This window comes from Tetrao urogallus (genome assembly GCF_951394365.1).
Source record: "Tetrao urogallus genome assembly, chromosome: 27".
Lineage (NCBI taxonomy): Eukaryota > Metazoa > Chordata > Aves > Galliformes > Phasianidae > Tetrao > Tetrao urogallus.
Genome location: NC_136840.1, coordinates 4,030,652 through 4,054,864, shown reverse-complemented (window position 1 = coordinate 4,054,864; position 24,213 = coordinate 4,030,652). Strand labels below are relative to the sequence as shown.

The 24,213-nt window shown below is 44.8% G+C and overlaps 2 protein-coding genes across 4 annotated transcripts in view; both read right to left on the bottom strand.

Moving 5' to 3' along the window:
* Positions 1–566: 566 nt before the first annotated feature.
* On the bottom strand, positions 567–10,602 carry BNIP3L (BCL2 interacting protein 3 like; the record flags this gene model as incomplete). The annotated part of the gene is made up of 6 exons (XM_079547542.1): positions 567–615; positions 1,719–1,868; positions 2,691–2,794; positions 3,921–3,993; positions 5,059–5,245; positions 10,518–10,602. The coding sequence occupies 6 exons, from the start codon at positions 10,600–10,602 to the stop codon at positions 567–569; spliced, it is 648 nt and encodes a 215-aa protein (XP_079403668.1).
* Positions 10,603–17,100: 6,498 nt separating this feature from the next.
* Positions 17,101–24,213, bottom strand: part of PPP2R2A (protein phosphatase 2 regulatory subunit Balpha) — a gene marked incomplete at both ends in the record, with an annotated part of 30,565 nt that continues 23,452 nt past the window's right edge. For all 3 annotated transcript variants that reach the window (XM_079547478.1, XM_079547479.1, XM_079547477.1), the window contains 8 exons: positions 17,101–17,380; positions 17,612–17,703; positions 18,232–18,401; positions 18,630–18,794; positions 19,056–19,233; positions 19,493–19,605; positions 19,957–20,122; positions 23,922–24,019. In XM_079547478.1, coding sequence (XP_079403604.1) covers positions 17,101–17,380; positions 17,612–17,703; positions 18,232–18,401; positions 18,630–18,794; positions 19,056–19,233; positions 19,493–19,605; positions 19,957–20,122; positions 23,922–24,019 — 1,262 coding nt within the window. The remainder of the gene's footprint in view (positions 17,381–17,611; positions 17,704–18,231; positions 18,402–18,629; positions 18,795–19,055; positions 19,234–19,492; positions 19,606–19,956; positions 20,123–23,921; positions 24,020–24,213) is intronic.

Below are 24,213 nucleotides of genomic sequence, written 5' to 3'. Positions count from 1 at the left end.
CAACGTAAGGGGGAGCATATAGGAAATTCCCCTGTGAGCTGATTTAAACCATGTTTTATTGCCAGGAATTTCTTAGTTTATTTCACAACCGGTTTGTTTCTCAAAAGCAGAATTCAATTTCACTCCAATCAGTAATTTTCTTCAGAAGATACTTAAGTTTATCACTATAACACAGTCACATTTATACCATGCACAACTGCAATTTAAGTCAGGTTGCACTAAGGAGGCAACAGCATCACTGATAAAATTAAAACTTGCTGGTGGCATTTTGCATTGAGAGAAGCCCTTGCAACATATAGACAGTTGTAAACTCTGTTCAGCAACTCTGACGTGTCTTGCAGGCCAAGAGGCAAGGGAATGGGAGGAGAGAGGAAAAGAATGTGGATAGCAAAACACCTCAACAGAGTTCCAACACAATACTGAATTCCAGAATTAGCAAAAACCTGGATATGTAAAGAAAGGGTGAAGTCAGGGTCATGCTTAAAACGGTCTCAAGTCGAACGTACTAAACGAGACAGAAACACCTTCACAGGTCACGTGGGGGTCCAGGTTTTGCACCCCGTCTCTCAGTAAGTGCTGGCTGAAGGTGTGGTCAGTCGTTTTCCGATGTAGATGCTGAAATAAAAAGCATAAAGCATATCACAGCTCACAGGAATACTCCCCGCTTCTCACAGTTCTCAGGCACTCTGCTATTCTGATTTGTCTTTCAGGCTTGATGAGGTTCTCCCAAGGACTTCATTTCATTTATAAAACGACGTAAGAGCGACGCTGTCAGGGGAGCCCAGAAGCACTGATGTTACCAGTGTTCAGTAACTGGGCTGCTCACAGTTCCAAGCTCTGCAGCACCCAGCCCAGGAGCCCTGATGCCTCTGTAGACCACCTGACTGAGGGGGCTCTTGAAGAGCTCAGCACCGCTCCCAGATGACTATTGCAGTAAAACAAAGTACTGCCAGAAAACGAAGAGATAAGAACTGAGGACCTACAGAAACACGGACCTCTGATATTCAGGCAGCGTTTCACACAAAAGGCACACTTATGCAGTAGCACAGCTATCTTACAATGCACTTTCATAGATTCTATTCTCCTAATTTTCTCAACGTGTGCCTTTCTGTCCTTCATAAAAGAACCCAAGATGGATAAACACGTTAGAATTTAAGCAAGCTCAGAAACGTTGGATTATGCAGGCATGGAAAACACTGCTGAGCAAATCAGCAGCTGATCTCACAGGACACATCCAGTATTTCATGCATCTAAGCATTCAAACCTTTATATTTGCTAATATCAGAGAACTGCAGCATTGGACAGAGAATGCACCGCACAGAGAAATTCAGCAGCCAGTATTTGCACACTGTGGTTTTGTAATGGTTAATAAACATTACAGTTTTCCACTTGCTCTTACTTTCCCTACATGACCTGAAGTGTTTGAGAACGCATGGATAACCAGCTGGTACGTGCTGTAATTGCAAAGGTTACCTGCAAATTCATGATAATCCATGCATTCTCAATATAAGAAACTTGACCTATAAAATACAACATACTCATGATTATCACTGCTGCAACGTTTTCCTGCATTTGAAAACAAAAGCAAAAAGGCAAGGTGCAACAACACTCGAGTTACTCCGGACAAAGCCCTTTTCAGCAAGCACCCGACATTCAAGTAAAGCAGAGAATCAAAGCCAGATGCAAAAAGTTGAAGTGAGAATTAGGTTAATACTTACCCTAGTCCCAAAGCCAAAACATGAGATATGAACAGAGATGGAATGAAAACCTTAAGAAATTCTGCAGAGAAAATGCCACCTTTCTTCATTGCTCCACTTTTCCTCATACTTAAAGACACCGAACGTTTAGGATGTCTGAAATGAAATTCCCTGAAAGAAAAGGGGGAGGAGAGAAAAAAATTCAACACTTTCTTATTGTTGCCTTTTTTTTTTTATTGCACACATATGCACAGATCTCTGCAGAAACTTTTTTAAGTACAAAGAGCTGCAGATCAAAGCAAGAGATCCCTTACAGAGTAGGGGAGCAAAGAGAAAAATAGGAGGCATTGTGAAGAGACCACTTACATAGACAGTATAGAGACAAAGGGAGCAGCAGCTGAAGAGAGGTTAGTCTGAGAGATGGATGGGATTTGTTAGCAAGAGCCTCATTTTTTGCTCAAAACAGAGACACAGAAGTCTGCCAGATGCAGACAGCATCCTCTGCTTTCTTAAAAGGCTTTGCATTCAAGGTTCTCAGTGTTTCCCCTCCACTGGATGAACATCATATATTTTACACAGAAAGAAAAAAGGTACAGAGAATTTGTGAGACTTGCTCAAAGCTTCCATTCAATAACCTGTTAATACCAGCTCCAAGCAACCAGGTCTCCCAATAATTCTGCAAAGAAACCTCGTAATCAACTTGCCATAGATTCAGGTTACTTTCAGCAAAAGGCTTTCTGATGTTATTATGATTTGCAAACTTCACTTCCTCAACTTTTTGCAGCCCCCCAAAAGAAAACTCTTTGTCCCAGAGTTGGCCTTATTTGCACAGACAGAACAAGTGCTTCTAAGTGAGTCTCATGGTTCTTCCCTCCTGCACGCAAAGGAACTCTAGGGAACCTGCTTTGGCAGGGAGGTTGCACTAGATGATCTCCAGAGGTCCCTTCCAACCCACACAGTTCTGTAAAATTCATTAAGAAAAGTTTAACTCACTTGGGAGGAATGTTTTCAGGCCTACTCGACCAGTCTGACACCCAGTCAGCACTTTTCTTCAACACCTCCAACTCCTTCTCTCCTTCTACTGCTTCTTCTTCAGACTGAAAATACATGAGACAAACCCTGTAACAGCCAGTTAGCTCCTCCTCATGGCATTAAGTTGAGAGCAACTACAGGAATAAACTGATAAGCACCAAAAGGCAGCACCTGAAAACAAGCAAGTGTTCTCACGCTACCTACTATTTGAGAGACTTTATTGTTCTAAAAGAAGGCACTGCAGACGTCAGCATGTCACCAATTATGTTATTACATCTGGGAGCCCAACACAGCAGTAAGTTGGGTTTTTTGCACATGGATATTTTTGTTTGGTTTTTTTTTGTTGTTGTTTGTTTAATGATAATTGTAATTAAACACAGTTTTTACAAAAAAACAATTTCATGACATTTGATTTAAAGCATGCAGAATGTAGATAAAGCACAGAAAGGCAAAATGAAAATGCTTCAAAAAGAATACTTAGAAGGTCCTAAAGGAGTTACTTAAAATTACTGATACATGCAAGGAGGGGACTCTCCTGGGTGCACCTCAGGGGCAGCAGGGAAAGTCAAGCACTCAGCTGCCTTCACCCAAGGAGTTAACATTACATCACTTGATATAAGAAAAAAAAAGTTAGCTAAAAGGACCTGAGAATTTAGAAAAATAAGAGAGATGACTGTTAAGATAAGTGGGAACCATGACAAAAGTAATCAAATTCAACAAAACAGATGGCAGACCTGGCCAGCAACTTCATTCAGGGAGCTCTGGCTCTCTGCAGGGCTCCAGTGCAAGTCCTGCTCTTTGGCCAGATCTTAGACACAATTAAATGCAAGGCTTCTTTCCTCCAGAATTGCTTTCTTATGCTGCTGAAGACAGCAAATTCCATTTCATTAGCAAACTAACTTTGGCATCAGTCTCCTCTCGGTCTGTATTATGAAGACTGCTCACTGTGTGAGCTGATGGATGCACACAGCGTCCATCGGGGTCTCAAAATGAAAAAACCTGCTAGAGAGCAGCAGTTCAATGGATTTCCTTTGACAGGTAAAATATATGACATTAAAGACCTTCTGAGGTGACAGAAAACTCGCTCTGCCCTTCAAGTTCTCCCAGTATCGACCTATGCATGATTTATATGCACAATACCTACAACTTCAACATATTTTTCAAAGTTAATTGTTTTAAAATGTTAAATACCTGAGAACTACTGTCTTTACTTGTGTGCATTTCCACATCAAACGTTATCTGTCCATCTTCTTGAGGCGAAGGGCTAAAGAAAAATTGATTTCATTATGTCACTTTTGTCACACTGTATTCTCAGCTAAAGAATAATTAGCATTAATAGCATCTCAGCTCAATCATTTCCACACGTGCTTCTGCACACTATTCAAATAAGTAACAGACTACAGTCACAGTCACCAGGATAAAAATGTCTTCATAAAACCTTTGCTTTGCCCTTTTTTTTTTTATTTTAAGTAATCCCACCTCTCTCAGCAGGACTGACTGCCATCCCAGAGAATTTGGACTGAAAATACTGAACTACTGGCAGTTAAGAAAATAAGCCAGTTCCTTATCAATAAAGGGGTAAGAAGCCGTTTACCTTCTATTAAAGCAAGCGTTCTGTTCTAAATATTGCATGAAGTGCCTTCAAAGATTGCCTATACAGTCTGTAATTAAATCAGGCCTAACTAATTTTAAGTATCTTTTATTACTGATCAGCTACTTAATGTGTACGATAGACAAGAGAGTTCAACAGACAGCCATCATTCAGAAAATCCAGAGGAGACATAAGCAGATGAACACGTAAAATTATCTATAGAAACTGCTTATGGGCCTCCAAAACTGGCCTAAAGCCTTCAAGGGAAAGGCACAACGAAGAACTAGGAATACCATAATGCTCACCTGTGCCTGTAGGGGTTATACTGTCAGGCAAAGATATTTTGCCTTCGTTGGAAAAAAAGCAGAATACTGAAAGCAGGAAGTACAAATTCTTTCTTTCTGCCAAGTTCAGTGATGCATTTTATTATGTTTGACTGAAAACAAGGATATGTACATCACACTGTTACTAATGAGCCAATAAAGCTAATATATTTCATATCCTGAATGGTTTATGACAATGTAGAATTTAACTGTAGTGTAGATGTAACCTCTGCTTCTAGATTCCATGGCTTCCTGTAACAGTGAAATGATTTATTTGCTGGTCAAGAGCAAGCAAGTGCTCCAAATGCTGGCGCATGACACACTTAAGCTGGAGAAAAAACATTACCCTTCAATTAACAACAACAGGATTAAAAACTGCAAACAACAGCATGCAGGACAGCAAACGTTCACTTACCTGTCACAGTGGGAGCTACCTCTTGAGCTGCTCTGTCCCGATTCATGCTGGGCATCCAGAAGAATTTTCTCCATGTCTCCATTATGGATGGAGGATGATGATGGGACATGCTCCAGCCCTCCGTTTTTCCCATTGCCATTATCATTGCTGTTGCCATTGCCGTTCATCTGCAGCTCCACCCAGGAACCTGTTGGGCAAGCCAGACATCATTTCATTAAAAGCAGTGAAGCTAAAACCATGAAAAGTTTATCAAGTGCACACAGAAAAAGGGCCCTGAACGTGGTGAATTCAGATAACACACACTGCTGCTGGGAAAAAGCTCATAAACACGTACTGAAGACAAGGCTGATGTGTTTCGTCATGTTGCACAAAAAAACCACCTCCAAAATGTTATGTTGCTTCCTACCCCTGAAGCCAGGCACACTGTCCCCCATCTCCCCCCAAATCAATACTTCAACAGACCACATTTCTCCCCACAGTTTGAAGTTTCCATTATCTGCATATCACTCAACTACACTAATCACTCCTCTTTCCCTGTTCTACTCCTATGTTCCTTTTTCAAAGGAAATTCTATTCTCCTAGCCCCGTTTCCATACAATTCCCCAACCTACAATTTCATACTATCCTTCCAAACGTCCCCATTTCCAAACCAGCCTCCGACTTCACATTTACTTACACAGAAGTCATACCATAAAAAAGACCCCATACGTTCCCAGACCCACAAGGCAGCTGAGGGTTGATGCACCTCTGGGCCCATCAAGTCCCAGCCCAGCAGGGCCCCCCAGAGCTGCAGCCAGCACCACATCCAGGCAGCTGCTGAACATCCTGTAAGATCTCACACCTTCCTGGGCAACCTGTGCTCAGCCACCCCCTCAATAGAGAAATGCTTCCCGAGATTGAGGTGGAACTTCTTGTGTTCTGTGCGACTTCACGTGCAGGTTAACTGAACAAAAAAGTCTTTACCCCCACGTTCCCGAGAGCCATGTTTCAATTTGCACCACTCAGTGTCCTGAAGGGGGCGAAGGTAAAACAGATCTCCACCCTTCAAACTGTTCCAAATATTTAAGTACATTCCCTATCCGATTGCAACTCCAACCTCCTCATTAAGATACAAGCCCAGAGTCCTGTGACTGCGCAGCCACAGCAGACCTACTGGCCTCACACAGCGACAACTGACGGGTTTCTCCTTGCAGTTACCACCTCAATTACTGAATTTCACACTGCATTTACCCATGCTATAGAATCCTGTCATTTAGCTGTGTTCCAAGGCTCTGTGTAAGAAAACACTTGCAGTTAGGATCTTCTGGTGTTCCATTTTGTCACTTTTGTTAGGAAAGCTGTAAGGTCTTCAGACACTGCTGCTGTTAAAGCCTCTTCAACTACATTAATAACCTTTTAAAGTCATGTTGCGTTTGATGCAGCCACCGTTTAAATACTTGATTAAAAACTGAGCTGCAAACACAATGAACTACTTGAAACACCATCAGAACATCAAGAACACACAGCATTAATTCCACCATCTCTAAAGTTTCTGTGTCCTCCCAAAGAGGTCACAGCAGTTTCCTGAACAAAAATGCTGTTTAACGCAGTACAGCACATGGATCATAAACACTTTCATGTGAGAAGATCCTGATTAGGGAGGGCAAAGATCTCCGATTTCTCACAAGTATAAAGTGCAACATTATTTCCCATTATCAGTGAGACGATGATTTCACACGTATGTTACATCACTGACACTATCTGAAGGTTGATCGCTGAGGTAAAAACAGCCAAAAAGAAAGAGAAAATGAAGCCTAAAGATACAAACCAAACAGCTGAAATGGCTTCTTAAAATTACCTGCATTGGTTCAAAACTTCAACACTGGTTTCTTGCCTTATGAAATGCACCTTTAATGGCTCCATTTGTTTTTACAGCCCAGCTCCAGCTCTGTGAACCCTTCAGTGACACAGGAAGGCGCATATGACCAATTATCGACTTGTTTTTGTGAACCTGAAATAGTTTATCTGCGGCATCAGTTACGAACACACCGCTGTGCACCACGCTCTGCCGAGTGCTGGCGGCTGACGGCCTGTTTTCCCCAAGCTGTATTCACAAGCAAGGAATCTGGGTGTGCACTGAGCTTGCACACAATTACACACCAACCCCAGGAGATACTGGGCTGCTTCCGTCAGCCTCCAGACAGCCCTCCACAGCACTGAGTTCCACGGAGGCTTTATGGGTGTTCAGCCTGGACTGACAAAACTCGCTGTTTATCTAAAAAACGTTGCAGCCATGCCAGGAAGAGCAGTAAATTAACCGTGAGCACAGAGCCCCAGCGCGCCGAGCAGCGCTTTACATGACCAGCAGCACGTTCCCCGTCTGACCTCACTTTTAATGAATCAAAATACACTCACGGAAGCCTAATCTGACATCAAGCTGCAACACGCCACATCCTCCCACTGGGAGCTACAGCCAGCAAACCCTGCAGCTCCACAGAGCCAAACAGGGACGGCAGCCTCTGCCTGCGGAGCAGCAGCACAAGGAAGCTCTGCAGAGCAACCCGTGATGTTCATCACCCACAGAGTGCTTAATTTACTGCATATCCCACTTGGCTGTTCAGCTGGAGGTATGGTAGAACTCAGCATTCTCACGTGAACCGTCAATGGAACCTCCTCAGTTTATTTCCTCCTCCTTTCCAAAATCACAAAATTTGGGGGGGGGGGGGGGGGGGGGGGAAATAACCCAGAACCTGTTTATAAAAACGGCATTTCTCTCCCAGATTCTGTGAATTCTGGCCATGCTCCAATGCAAATTATGTCATTATGAATGGATATATACAAAATTTTTGTAGCTATTTATGAAGAAATTAACCACGTTACATGCTTAGTTTTTTTTCTGAAGAATTTCAATATTTGTGAAAAAGTGACAAAGTTTTTTCATATTTTTGGTAGGAAACAGCATGCAGATCGTGTTCTTAAGAGAAAAACCAGCAGAAATACCTGTTAGCCATTTCATACCAGGCCTCTGGTTAATGTAAATTGCACTGACCGCCTATTCACAAGGAGTTACACCTCCTGACTTTTCTTCTCTAAGAGTGAGGCTGACATATTTTCTTGCCCAAGTAGAAATAATTAAGGTAACTGAAGTGTGGAGTAGTTGCTCCCCATTTCTATCACACTGCAGCCCATCCTCATGCAGTCAGTGGGAGCCCACAGAGAGCCGACCAGCCCAGGATCAGCGTCTAACAATGGCTTCTGCAGAAGCATTAAGTTGGTTCACAGGCAAGCTCTCCCAAATCCTGTTGCAAAACTGAAGCATCAACAGGCTGACACCTGGCGTGCAGCCACCCTGCACACATAGCTTTTATTAAATAGAGAAATCCAGAGTACTTTCAGGTACGTGCATGTGTAGAAATAAAAGCAGTAAACAGCTCTCTAGTCTGAGCCACGATCAGCCCGAATAAACTAAGAAATAGCAGCTCTTACAAAGAAGTACAACATTAACAAGGAAAAAAAAATAAAAAGAAAAGCAACCTGTTCAGACTCCCACAGTAGTAATTATTAAGCAAGTTTTCCATGACAGAGCTGATGGGCTCCTGCCTGAGGTGGGACTGACGCCTTGTCAATATGTAACAGAGTCCTGTAATAATTAAAATGGAGGAAGCATCTAGGATTTCAAAAGCATGTAAGCCTTTTTCGTTTTCTTTTTGGTGAACCCAACAAAGCAAAGATTCAGTTACCAGTTTTATTCCCAGGTCTTCTGCCCTTCGATTCAAGTGCTTGGAGATTCTGAATGAAAGGCCTTGAACATACACAAATGACACACAGAGCAAAATGAATAAGCGTCTCAACTCATTAGCCTGAAAAGGGTCACTGAAAAGCTTATATAATGGCAGAAAATGCACCTACAACACCAAAGCATTGTGGAGCAGCTGAACATCTGAAAGCAGGACTAAAGCCACGTGCAGCTGATTGGTTGCACTCGTTTTGTTCACCGAGCACAGATTACTGAGCATTTCCTCTCATACCTTGTGCTCACCACCTCCAGTAATCACATTGATTTTGCTAAGCCTTTATGCACTGACCCAGCAGCAAGATCTACGTGGGCAGATCCAGCCTGGGCTTACAGCGCTCATCCCTCGTGGTTCCCGTCTTACAGCTGATTAATGTGTTTCACAGAGTAACTGAATGTACCAGCAGAAAACAGCGTGGAAATACTGAAGTACAGAAGCAAAGATGGCAATTTATAAAGCATCAACACATCGAGATAGAATCATAGAATCCTAGAGTGAAAAGGAGCACAGCGCTCATCCAGTTCCAACCCCCTGCTGTGTGCAGGTCGCCAACCAGCAGCCCAGGCTGCCCAGAGCCACATCCAGCCTGGCCTCGAATGCCTGCAGGGATGGGGCAGCCGCAGCCTCCTTGGGCAACCTGCGCCAGTGCCTCACCACCCTGTGCGAAAAACTTCCTCCTGATATCCAACCTCAACCTCCCCCGTCTCAGTTTAAAAGCATTCCCCTGGCTCTATCACCATCTACCCTAACAAACAGCCATTCCCCCTCCCGTTTATATGCTCCCTTCAAGTACTGGAAGGCCACAGTGAGGTTTCCACACTGCAAACTTAAGTTGTCAAAACTGTTCTGTAGCACCCCTGAATAACTGGGTAGAAATACCTGTTTTACACAGGTGGGCACAAATTGCACTCCTTATCACAAGGCGTAACACCACCATCACACAACAGCAGCGTTACGAGAAGGCCATCGTTTACTCCTTATTGCAATTCTCAGTGAGTGACAAGAGCTCAGCCAACCCCTGCATCTCATCGGCAGTTTGACTTCACCATAAACCCCGAAGGGATGGTTAATCATTGACACCATCTATCCAGCTCTTCACCTGGGCTATCCTCAGCGGTCACACCGAGGCAGCAGTTTCGCACACGGGATAAGCGCTGCCAGCTGAGCGCCGGAGCCCGCGGGCAGCGATGCTCCACGCGAGCGTTATCCCGGGAACAAAAGGATGCAGGGAGCAGCTGACACAGACGCCGGATATAGAGGAAAACAGCTCACGTCAGCGGTATCGACTCAGCCACTGAATAAACTCATTCCCAGCCGCGCTCCTCCCCCCGCCGTGCCGTATCCCCATCTTAGCTTCTGAATAAACTCAGTTCAACCACAGCACAAAGCCTCTCCGCTCCCCTCGGCTTCGCCCTGTTCAGCGCAACCCCTCCGGCCCCACGTCGGCCCAGACCCCGACACCCCGAGCTGCTCGAGTTCCCACCCCTGCCCCCTCAGCGCGCCCTGCCCGCCTCAGCGCCCGCTCCTTGCAGCCCCTCCGGACGCCGCCGATTGGCCCCCGGCGGCTCGCGCGGCCCCGCGCTCCGCCAATCGCAGCCCGGAGCGGGGGAAGGGGCTCCGGGCCCCGCCGCCGCCCCCCCGCCTGCTCGCGCTCCGCTCCCGCACGCCGGCCGGAGCCGCACTCACTATTGAGGCCCGGCTCGGTTTGCGTTCCCTCAGCCGGCGGGTTGTTGTTGTTGTTGTGCTGCGGCGGCTCCTGAGGGCTGGACATGGCGGCGCAGGAGCGGCGGCCGAGGAGACGGAGAGCCGCTGGGGCTGGGACAACAACAACAAACCCGGACTCCGCTCCGGGCCCCGCCGCCCCGCCTCCTCGCTCTGCGCATGCGCGAGCTGCGCCGTTCCCACCCTCCGCCGCTGCGCACGCGCCGCCCGCCCCGGGGCGCGTGCCGCGCAGCATGGCGCCCGCTGTGCTTGCGCACGTCCCGCTGCCACCGCCCCGCGCATGCGCCGTTTCGCAATCGGAGCACCGCGCCTGCGGACGAGCGCGCGTGGGGCCTGGGTGGGCGGGAAGAGCGGACCGCGAGGGGAAAGGCGCGAACCGTGAGGGGGGGGCAGAGCCTCAGGCACAGAGTAACTGGAAAACCGAGCCCCCACGGCGTCTGCGCCTCACTGATCCTTCGACAGAGAGAAGTGATCGCATTTCCCGCTATTCCAAGGCTTCTTGGATCCCGTTCCGCCATTCACAGCCCGACACGGTCGGCCTGCAGCACTTCAGCCGCCCGGGGTCCGGCCGTGCCGCTTCCCTTGAAGGAGGCAGAGCGTCCTCCTGCCCGCGCTCAGCTGCTGTGAGGGAAGCAGTCGAACCCGCGCAGCCAAAGCGTCGTTCTCCAAAACCTCTCCCCCGGCTCAGCCATCTTGATTTTGCCCCGAATAATTTAAAGCCAACGAAACTAGTAGGTCCACAAAACATGATTAGGTCTCCCAGTACTAATTAACTGAATTTTTAAGACTTTGGCCAAATAAACCTCTGAGACCTAGCCTAAGTCAGCAAAGTGCAGCAGTTTACTTAAATGGTGGCAGAGTTAAGAGAGAAGAGGGCACCCATGTAACAAAACCGGACTTGTTCTTAGCTATAAAAAGTGAAATTATTTGTCTGCACCCGTTTCCTCTCAGTATGAAAATGAGAAATATCCTCAGGCTACTCATGCACCTACTGCTGTACTGTGAACAAGAATAACACTGAATTTCCAGGGAAAATAGACCTGAAAATGCAATGAAATACTTCAAATGCGGTGAAATACAGGCGCCAACACGTACCTGACCTTGGTGAGGTTTCTTCAGTTACAACAAGAGTAGCTTCTGCATCAACCACGTATTCTAAGTAGCTAACATGAAACAGCCATATATAGAACGTGAGGTTCTTCTAAATCACCTGAGTTTTAAGACAACAGTCAATATCATCTTGAAGATCATATAAACGCCTGAAGGCAGAACCAGTTCCCACAGATACTTTGTATTGCAGATAGAACTTTTACTAGGATCATCCTGCTTCTAATCTCCTTTTTCATTGAGACTCTTGGAGAACGATCCAGCAAGAACAACTTCACCACAGACAATTTAGCTTGCCTTCATTTCTCAATAAATCAGTTTCACTACCTTCATTCCGTGTGATACCACCTAAACTCCAAGGTCAGTTTCGAGGCCTGAAGTATCTCTGATGGAACTTTGTAACCAATCCCATCCCACACAAACACATATGGCGTTTTACTTCCTAACAGCACTGATGGAGGCCTTCACACAAAGCCGTTCCCATCAGCAGCCGTGGGGATATAAATAGGGGCAGGGGATCACTGTTGCGTGGTAGTACTACTGCTGCTATCGGAGACTGAAACAAATTCAGACAGACCCATCTGCATTAATGTTTTACCTCCTTGTTACTCAGCAAAAAAGATGACTTTTATCAGAATTTATCAGGGTTAGGGTGCGTACAACTGTCACAGTTATCCCATTCTAGATGATCATTAGCAAATATCTTGCTTCGTTTTCTCTGCTGTGCTGGCTGAAATAGTGATGTGTGGACATTCTAAATCTGCTTTACGTGACACTGATCTTTCCTACCAATATGACTGTATATGCTTACATGTTCACACCAAATGTCTGATCTTGTCAAAAATCTGGATGCCCCTCAGTTATCACTGGTACAGAATTTGCTATATGTTATGAAAAGACAGCAGCAATTTAGACATTCTAATAAAACATCCCTTCACAGATAGAAGGGCCACAGATGTGTTCTAGGATAGAATCAGAAAAACAAGGTACTTATGATGCTGAACAGAGCCCCATCCCACTCTGCAATCCTAACACTCCCAGGCTAACATCAAGCATCATTTGTCATCTCCATCATCCAGGAAGCGTTTGCCATAATGCTCATGGCATGAATATTTATCAGCAAAGTGGGACTATTAACATTTCTGAGTCAGACAAATTAATCGAGATTACAGAGTGAGTCAATGCAGAGCCAGAAATAGCATTCAGAAGTCCTGACTTTCAGACCTGTTCCCTAACCACTACACAGGTTCCTTAAGGCAGCTGAATGACTTAATTCGTGCTTATAAAGTAATTGAATCCTCAGGTGGAAAATGCTATGACAGTAGCTAAGGCGGAGGGACAAAACGCCACGCGATCATAGAAGAGGAACAGTGGCTGTAAACTTCTGGGGAAGGCCTTTTGTGCAAGAAAAAGGGTTTTCTTATAGAAAGCCAGTCAGTCAGTTCAAGTCGAACACATAAGATGCTGCCTGATTATCTCTCAAGAGCTGCCAAACTAATTGCAGTTTTACCCTCACGGCTCCAAGGCGTTTTTTGTCCACCCTCTTCTTCAGTAACATTTTGCCTCCTAGTGGAGGAGACCAATATAGAAGCACCTGCTTTTTCTTGTGAAAGAAAAATAGACGTATTGTTTGCAAAAGGCAGAGGTTGTTAGAATTCAAAGGTAGACCATACTGAAAATCCATGCTGCTTCTTGGCTCTGAGCTGCATCGCACTAGAAAGAAATGCCTGCTGTTTCTATTCCAGCCACTACCGCGACTTCCACCGTTAAGTCCTTTCTCTACAAACCCAAACCTTCCGTACCAGGTTAAATAAGGCATTTGTTGTGAGCGAACAATAGAAACTATTCAAGACACCGGTAGTCATTAACAGCAACCTCGGTCCCAGCACACCTCTCCCCACCTCAACTCTCTACATCAACAGTTCAACTTGCAACTGCTAATTATGTGGGAAAGGGCAAAAGGAAACACCTCCTACTGCTCAGTCTAAGTCAGAAGTTATGGCGGGAATGCCAGAGATGAAGAAATGAAGACACAAAATCCAGTGCACAGGAAATTACTGCTTCTAGCTACGTCACCCCCATGACCGCCCAATTCCAGAGCAGTAACAACAGATCAGCCTTCCAACAGGCAGCAGCCTCTCCCCAGGAGGACAAAGCTGCCAGTTTCTGCTCATCAACATCAGTGTTTCCAAGGTAAGCTGAGAAAAAGATAAATATATTTAGATTTGGGACAACTGAGTGGAAGCTACAGCCCTGCCCCAACAGAACACTGAGCACAGAGTAGGATGCTGCCAACATGTTTGATGGCATTAGCTTCTCCTCACCAGGAAAGCAGCAAAGGGACTTCAGCCACAGAGCTTGACTGCACCTCAGCCCTGTACCAGTCAGATAACAGGCTGCACATTATTTGCTGGCAGTATCGCTGTGGTCTGAAGTATGGTTGCCATTCCACAAATATTAACCACCTAAGTGGCAGCTGTAGGTAATCTGCTGCATCAAAGCCTTCGAGACAGACTCTAGGGAAGGGTTTGGTTCAGTATTTAAGGGCTGAGAACTGAACAGCTGCACTGGTTGTACTGGGAACTGAGGGAGAGCAGGAGAACGGAGCAGCTGCTTTCCTCCAAGTGTAATGGAGGAGAGCAGGACTGCCTTAACACCCACCCACCCCGTCTGGCAAGCTCTCCAGGCTAAGGCCCAGAAATAACACAGCACCTAGCAAGAGGGGCACTACTCAACATGCAGCAAGAAGGATGAGCAATTTCAAAAACCTGTAAGTAGAGAGAAGGGATGGGAAGAAAGATAAAAAGCAACCTGACAAGATGTATTCTATGCATACTTTTATTAATAAAATATAAGATTTACAGCATATGTCAATGGACAGTGTTTTAGAGAAGTATCTATGGACAGCATGACACCAAAGTCAGTAGCTGGTTTTGTTGAGGATAGGTTAAACCTCAAGCGACAGGCCAGAGATCACCGCTACTGCTGAAAACAAGGATTTCCCAAGACTAGCCTTAAAACTCCTGAAACCAACAAGCACAGCTGAGGTCCAAGAGGCAGTTCTGCTTGAGTGTAGTATTGCTAGAAGGCTGCACTTCCATCTACGAGAAACTACGTGTTCAGTTCTGTCTTTGCATCCCCACTGCCGTCTGTGCAGCTTTTCATGTATTCAGTGCATCGCTCAGGATATACAGATACACAAGGAAAAGCAGCAATCTTGCTCTCGCAAACCTCGATATTCCCAAAATAACAATTAAACCTTTGCGAAAACGGAGATGAATTTTTACCAGCTCTGTTGCTGAAGTAGTGCCCGATTTCCTCTTTGCTCTCATGATAAGGTAATGAACAAATGTTGGGCCTGATCCCGTGAAACACCTCTATGGACGACAACCAACAGGTTTCTTCAACTGCTAGCAAGTATTTTTCGCCCTCTGGAAAATAGCTGCTGTTCCTGGGGCAGTTACTCTTTATGAAAAAGAAAAAAAACAAGGCTAACAGGTGAAATATGGTAAAATCCTTACAAAGGCTCATGGTCAGGCATGCATGTTACAAGACAAATACTGTATTTAAGAGAACCGGATCTAATATTACAATCTTTACATTTTCAAACCTCTGCACAAGGACTTAAACTAAAGTATGGTTGCAAGTGCAGTCTTGTTAACAATCTCTAACTCAGCCATAATTTTACAGCAGAAACAGTATCTTAGTTGATCAAATAATAGAGGCGTTATCATAACCATCTATAACTAAGCCTTAGAAATAAGTTAAATCTAGGTAACTGAAACGTGAAAGTCCTCCAAGTCCAGGTGAGTTCACTACGACTTTAAGCTTCATTCTGAACGCCTCCCTGAAGGAAGAGCAAACCTAAAAGCACAATTAGCAAAAACATCCGGAGGTAAAAACTCATGAGCCTTATAAAGCATCAGTATCTAGTTCATCTTTGGATAAGCCTTATTTGCTGAAGAGTTTAAATCTCTCAAATAGCTAGGAACACTTATTTCATGCAGCTTCTGTACTCCACGTATTTTCTGATCATTGCACCATTTCACATTTCTGTAAGTGCAATAACATTGCAAAGCCAAAAGCCAGAAGAAACACTTGCATGGTAAAACTACATTTCCACTCGGTTACTGATAGCAATAAAATACAGAAAATAGAGCATCTCAGAATGCAGTGTAGTAGTTACCTATGTCATCACTTGTTATTTTGAGCTACATAACATCATACTGCTAGACAAGAATTCAAACAACTCGTTAAAAAACCACAGGGGACTTTGTACTCTAAACAAGGCATTGAAGGTATCGTATCCTAAAACAAGGCATTAAAGAAACCAGGGCGAAACGAAGCATCAGAAGTGAGTCCCGTAGTGTAGATTTTAAACCTGCAAATTCTGCTCCTGTTCCAGCTTCAGCAATAGTTTCAGAAAAAAGAGCTCTTAAGGATACTGGAACAGCCCTGGTCTGCTCAGACAACGGCAAAATCCGACAGGAGCTCATGATTTTGAAATGAAAGTGGGCGACATCCTAAGGCTGGTATTATTGTCATTCATGAATGAATGCAGATACTTGTGAAATCCCTCCCTCTCTTCATTCCCATTAAAAATAATTAATACTGGTTAAAATCATTACAAAAAACATCATTTATTTTCATGCATCTAAGGTAAAACACAGAGTATTTGTATAAAGAGGTAGATTAAAAAAAGAAAACAGATTCTCCATTCTTTGTCACTTTTATTCAGTAGTTTTTTTTTTTTTTTTCTCCTTATTTTCTCTCTTTTTCTTGGTGCCAGACACAGCAAGGAGTGATTACAGTCAACTGTTCATTAAAACATTTGTTGCAACACAGACCCCCTTTACCACTGACCCCAAACGGACCCATCTCATGTGCTTTATTTTGTGTTTTTTTGTTTCTTTTCCTCTATACACCACCACCAGGGCGAGGTGGAGGGGGATGAAAGGGAAAGGGGGAGTCCAGGAAGCCAGAAGGAGGAATGCTACAAGCCACAGCAAGAATGAGCTGTATTTAATAAAAAAAAGGGGCCACAAATGATACAGTAATGAGGTTACACAATTAAATCCCATAGCATGATTGAAGGCTTTCCCTGTGTTTGACGTCATCACAATGGAAGGCATAAAAAGTGGAGTAAACCGATGTTGATACAGTCCAATCTAGTCCATTAGGCAAGATGGTGCAAGTAGTCATTTAAATTAAAAAGTGCCCTATCCTCACCTAAATGGCTGGCAGACATGGAGAGCTCCGTGACACGTCAGCAGAGCTTTCTCCATGTAGCTATAAAAGTGTGTTGTCATATGGCACATTTTAAACACTGGAAAGGGGTGCCATAATGGACCTCTCATTCTCTTTCGTTTACAGGTACAAATGCTAGATTCAACTATTTCAACTATGCAGGAAGTGGACTCTTCAGTTAGGAATGCCAACCCTAATTCATTTTGTCTTGAAATATATACAAGTTGTTTGTAGTAGCTACAGCAATGATGTTTTCCTTGGGATGCCAGGCCGTGTGTAGAATCTTCTTGTTGAAGTCTAAGCTGTCAACACTGATCTCATCCTTCTTTCTCTTACCGCTCGCGCACACTTTGCGTGGCTTCAGAACCGTGCGGGGTTTGTTGTTCTCCCGAGACGCCTCCAAGGTGACGTCGCGTTTCGTGTTTCTGTCAAACATCCTGAAGAAGTTGTTGTAAGATCCTGTCATGACAATGCTGCAGAGGAGGTGGGGGAAAGGAGGGAAAGTTCAACTGAAAATCATCCCAACTCTACACCTGTTTAACTAAGGCAATTCCAACAATCCAGTGCTACGGGATCAGCTGATTAACAGCTAACACACGTATCTTAGAGTCCATTCATCTCACACACATCTGAGGCTTCAGGCTGTCTGCTTGTTTCAGTAACAGCCTAGAAAAGCCTGGCATACGGAGAAGCATCCAACTTACCTGTCTGATCCGTTCCAGCAGCATTCAAATTTGTCAAAAATGCAATCGTTTTCATACAGTGAACAAAGTTTACTTCTGAGGTATTCATGCACCTGGGAAAGAGTTGAAACAGTTAATATTGAGCATGACAAACCCGTAAAATAACCTCTGGAACAGCATCTGGCAAACCTGGCTGCTTCCTAGAAGCCCTGTTTTGGTGACCCATCACCTCCCTGCGGGTGATGAAGAGGAGCCCTTCAACAGTTTTTCTTATAAAACAGCTTGGAAATTCAGCAAGTGTCAGCACTAGCTGGAAACCTTTCCTACAAAGCAAAGGTTTTACCTCCATGTCCTCAGGAGGTAACAGGACACTGCGAAATCAACTGAAGACTAAAAGAGACGAGCTATCTCACAGCTGGACATTTCCCTTCCTGCAATGCCACTGTGTAAGAAGGAGACTTTCACACCAACACACAGTGTGAGGCCCTGCCATCAGCCTGCAAACAGCAAAGCCCTTAAGCACGTGTGGCACCCACTCACCTCACAGATGCTGCCTGGCCAGTCACTTACAGACACAGCTAACAGCTGCATCAGGACTAGCAGTAAGACCATCAACGTCCATCAGTGTTTCAACCAAATACCTGGTATGTTTCCACAGGTCTGTTCTCCATATTTAAATCCCAGATCTTCACCGACAGATAATCTCTAGTCATCATGTAACGACCACTATGGCTAAATTTGACATCAGATATGGAAGAGATGATTTCAGAGAAAAACGATCTGTTGCTGGGATCTTCTGGTTCTTCAAACACTGCAAGGAAATAAAGCAGGCATTTCAAGAGGTAAGCTTCTACCTCTCCCAACAGAAATACACCCAGTTAGGTGTGGGGCTGTTTTTTAAGCACGAGACGCTCGCCATGTCGTATTTTAACACGGTTCACTGTTTAACAGTTTAATGCATGCTTGCTGAGTGCTTACTTTCATCTAGCAGCAAGATACCACAGCCCACAAGCGATAAACACTGCAGGCCAGAACTTACATTTCGAATGCCTGTCACAGAGGGCAGATGCTCTCATGTCACAGAGACGAATCGTTCCTTTACTGCTGCTGTATACAAACGTATTACAGCTGTTTGGGTGGAACTCTGCAGCTGTTATCACCTCTGTCAGCTCTTCCATGTTGGCAGGCTTAATATCTACAATATCTAAACCATTTTGTTAAGGAATTTCCTCCAGTTTCCACAATGTATTTTTCAGTTTAAAGGTATTCAACAATTCATCAAAACACATCTGAAACAGCCAAGCAGAATTAAAACAAGCCAACAAAAATACAAAAGGAAGACTGTGCTTGAAGTCTGGAAGCAGAGCAACACTTTGGAGCCAAAGCCATGCTACACAAACACGTCTCATGAAATAAAAGCCTTTTTTTTATACATACGCCATACAAAACAATGCAAAAAAGATACTAAAACTTCTGTCTGTAATTTCTAGGTGCCACAAATTAATCCGCAGGTCATCTGCAGATAGGTACGTTTCATAGTCACTATTAATGGAGATGGAATTGATGTGATACGTGTGAGCATTGGCAAATATTCTTCGTGGACTAGCTTCAACCATGAGGTCCATGGGCCTGAATACTGGCACCTGCAAAACACACAGCAGTGCAAGTTCAAATGCAGATGCACTGCAGCAGCAGCACAGCCCTTCAGTGCACCGAAGCTCGCTACATTATCTAAGTAACTGCGCCTGCAGAACAGCAGGCACAGAAACAGAGCTCCAGCAGAGACACCCAGAGCCTCACAGAGAAGCAGCGCCCAGGAGCTCAGGAAAGACGAGCTCCAACGCGCGCCCACCGCCTGCGGGGGGAAACGGCGACGGCCAACCCATGCAGGACAGCACTCACCCGTAGTGTTGTGACTGTAGTAGGATCCCTGTACCGCCCATCTTCCTCCTTCAGATTGTAGCCCTCTGGTCTCTTGTCCCTTTCACTGATTTTCCATAACTTTATTGTTTTATCTGAAATTAAACAGCCACGGCTGCGAATCAAAGCTCAGTAATGACGTCAGCCTTCACAGCTGATGCTCTTTAACACAAAGCCTTCAAACAAGACCAAAAGGACAGAACTACTTGGAGATAAGGAATTCATTTAGATATAAATTTTGCTTCGTCTCAAAATTACACAGAAAAAAAGACAGGCTAAGCAGCATTAAAAAGACCTCCTCCACAGTTTGTTCTTTTCAGAAAGTTAGAGCAAGTTTTTTTTGATTGCTACGAGTGACAAATGAAGCACTCCCACAGTTCCACACACCCCAACAGCCAGCCATGCAACGACAGGTCATGCAGGATTAATATTAAGCCATCACTTACCGTTTGTAGACAATAAAAATTGAGCAGCATTTTTCTGGGGTAACCACCTAATTTTGTTGATCTTCTCTTCAATTTCTAAACTTTTCAAGTAGTCAAACTCTGGTTCATGGCTTTGAAAGGTACTGTAAACATTGTATTCTCCCCTACTGTGAGACTGGGTTTTGTTCTAAAAAGAGAATTAAACGATCAAGATCGGTATGCAACATACAGAATGCTTCGCAAGGCTGCAGAGAGAAGCCAGAACTCGATATTTATGCAGCAACATTCACAATTAGCACCCTGCTAATTAACACAAGGCTGGATGAGATTTCTACACTCCGCCGCTGCCCGCGTCAGATTTGCTGCAAGGATCCTTCGGTGTAAAGTTCACCTCATTTTAACAAGCCTGCAGATCAGACTGAAGAAGGATCATCTCTACTGCAAGAGCGTCGGTTTTCATCAGATCAGAGACAAGAGCTCCATCGCCCCTCATCGTTAGTTTTCCCACCTTCACTTTGAGGAGGACATTTCCTCACGAGAAACACAGCTGCCTGGACGGCAAATCCATCAGCTTGTTTGGCACCATTCCTACATCTCACCTCCACAAGCAGCTCTGCTACTCTGCTGAATGATGTCCACATTCCCTGAAGTTTTCAATGTTTTAAGAAGTTTTTCCTCCCTCCTCATTCTGAAGGAAAAAACCAAAACCTCTCTCACGAATCCATCTTTGCTAATCCGAGTCACAGCTGCAGCCGGCCTTTAAGGACAGTGGGACCGCTTGGAGCACTGAGAAGTCTCCGAAAGTGTAGAAATCCCTCATCTTTCTAAAAGCTGCGTTTCGGACAGGGGCCTTCTAGCTCTAACACTGCACTGCAGGAATGGAACCTCACGTTTCCTCCAGTGGCTGACAGAACTGGAATCCTTCCTGTTCCACCCCTTTCAAGAGGCTGCACCATCAGATGCCTTTCCTGTGATATGTTCTTGGCTGCAGACTTCACTTCCCCTGTGCACCTCATGTCCATCCATTCATTTAATCCCTTGACATGTCACTAAAACACGCTTCTCCATAAGATCCCAGCTAGTCCACATTTGTTGTATTCCCTGCAGTGTTTTTTGCCTCACAGCCCTACCTAAAATGGTTGGCAGGAATTCTTAATTTTTTTCCAGTATGCTCATGAGGGGGGGAGAAAGAAAAAATGGCAAAAATGCCTTAGAAGTGGGACTTGGCGTGAGAATATTGTACCACACCTCTCAGTTACACTGGCCGTCCCACCCCAGAGAACAGAAGAAACTTTGTTCCAAGTTCCAGTTACACCTAACAAATGAAGCAGGGTCACTGCCTTCAGTGGCAACTTCTGAAGTCAACCTACTGAGCATCAGGAAGCACAGGCCTCGACTCAGCGACCTTCTCTTCCATTCCACACTCACCACACTGATCCACCCTTGGACACACTTGTGTTAAAACTACAGAGCTAGAATACGTAGAATCAGCAATGTGTGAAATCCACCCTTGGGATTTAGAAGCAAGATTTAAACCAAGTGATCGTCTCATGGCACTCTTAAAACCAAAACAAGGTGTTGGCCCAAGTGCCTGATGTGAAATTCCAATTTTGGCAATTGCAGGCTGCCTACGCAGATTCCGCCTTCAGTTTCAATTAGATACAGCATTCATTTCCTCTGAGTTATGTAAAGTCACTTGCTTCACTACGCAGAAGGGCTGCCACATTCCAGCCCACAGATGGCAGCAGCTCAGCAGTGGGCGAAGTTGCACAAGGCTGGGAAACTCAAGAGCTCCTGCTTTCAGAGGCTGCCTTCCCGTATGCATGGTTTGTGATGCAGCCTGGTGAGTCTTCAGTCCAACCAAAAGACCTAAAGCCAGCCTTGTAGGCAGTCCTGGATACAACCTGCCCTGCCAGTTAGCTGCTTCAGCCTTCACATACTTTCAAGTAAAAGAATCTGTGAAGTACACAGCAAGCTAACACCCCAAGAGCTTGTGCCTGCCTACAAAGCACACAATAAGGAAACCAGGTCTGCATTCATCACGAGCTCTGGCCAAAGTTTAGAGAGGTCAGTCAGCCAGGAGCACCCCACTAGATGGCACCAACTGACCAGAGAGATTCATCCAGTCACTGCACTCCAGCTGCCTGCGTACCTGCAGCAGAAAGCAACTCGCTGGGGAACTGCGGTTTAAACTGCAACTGCATGGAGCGATGACAGCAGCAGCAGCACGACCTTCCCAGGCAGCCAGATGGCAGAGCGCCTTGCTCCAAGTCCTTCTCTTTCCCTTCAGTAAATTCTCATCAGGTTGACTTCCAACTACAGACTTCAAACCAAACACTTCATCCCAGCTTTCCCACTTTCAAGGTAAGAGTGGGGACCCTTCCAGGCATCACAGGAGTTGTCACCAGAACTCCAGAAGACCAACGGAACAAGCATCAAATGGAAACAAACCCACACTTCCGCAATGCGGAGCAGTTGGTTACGGCTCCCTGTACTGAGAGCTTTTGTTGGTTTTATGTTGGGGTGCTGGCTGGTTTCTTTGTTCTCAATTCTCCTTAAAATGTCATCTCTCACATACAAGCCATAACTAAGTGGATTCCATTTTTAACAGGTTTTTCATCTCTGATTTTAGTATTAGCTCAGCTACGCGCTGCATAATCTTGCCAACACAAGATGTGGCTTCAAGCCTGCAGCCTAGCATTTCCACACAAAAACAATAAGTAGAGGAAAAATATTTAGTCATCTCCCTTGATAAAAGCAGATTGCTTTGCCAGGTAGATTAATAACAAACCTTATTATTGCTCATATGCAAATACCGACTGCTTATTTGAACATGGTACACTAACTTCCTGTATTAGAGAGATGCCAGAGATTTACTGAGCTGTTTTCTCTGAAAATCAGATAATAACAAATAGATTTTGCAGTATTTGCTGAAAAATAGAAGCAAGTCTGTGCTGGACACTGCTTTCTGACTCAGGTCTCAGAGAAACAGAGTGCTTGTGCAGAAACATCTGAAAGCTGCTTAAGCACACATGTAAAGAAACAAGCTCACATCCTAAAAGAAGAGATGGAGGAATTCTGTACCTGACGCAGAGATGGGATGCATCAGAGAAACCACAGCTCACACGGGGACAAAAAGCTGCAGTCAGTATTTTTACAGCATCAAACCAGAAGTAAACGCATTGAGTGCAGCAACCCATGCTGTTTATATTCAGAAAGAATGCAGACCCACCCACAAAAACCTTCTGAGGGGAAAACATTTGTTAAGTACCGGCGTTTATAAGATCAACTAGGAGTCAAACTAAAGTCTGCTTTCCTTCCACGCTTCCCATGGCTGCACTTTAAGTCATACCCTGAACGTTCTGCATAAAAGAGAGCAGCTGGTCAGTTCAGCAGCTAACTTCAGATGTGAACAAAATTACTGCAGACACGGGAAAAATACCTCCAGTTCCACAGCAGCACGAGGGATGCAGCGAACAGTTTAAAGGAGAATTCCCTCTGGCACTAAGACTTGCATGAGATACACTTTAACTGGCACGAAATCCTAGATCTCGGTAAGAAATGAGTGTTGACAGAGCCTTCAACTATTTTACCTGACTGATATCAGAACAGAAAAGGACGTCTTAGGTCACAGCTACAAATACATTTAAGGGCAACTTTTGTTTCCCCAACTACAGTGAAATCTGAAATAACAACCACAGCCAAGCAGAGCACTGTAAGGCAACGAATTTCAGCCTCCCCAGGGTCTTCGCGCGTCCTCCCCTTCCTTTTAAACCATGTCTGAACTGCAGCTGAAGGCCACAATCCTAAAATTCAACTCGTTGCTAACGCTGTCACAGCTTTCAGTAATTAAACTCCATTATCTTCTCGTCATTTATTACACAAACACTGCCCATGGAGCATGCTGTAACAGCACACGCCTTTCCTTTAAAAAGAGCAAATGGAAACAGAGGTAAACGTTACATCTGCTTTAACTGAGCACTCACCTCCTGCTCCTGTTGAAAGATGACGACTCGCCCTCCTTTGTCTCCTGTTGCTAACAGCTCTCCAGAATGGTTAAATTCTACCGTAGAAATTATATCCGCTGCGTAGGGAAAACAAAGGCACAGGTTAATCGTGCCTCTGCGCACCAAACGGCGAAGAAAGCTGTGACTGTAGGTAAAAAACAGCAGCAGCCCACGTGAATAAAGCAACTGAAGTATGAAATACAACGAGGAGCTCCTCAAAACGCACAGAAGCTATTTGGAGAGGTTCTACATTCGAAACCAGATCAGTGAG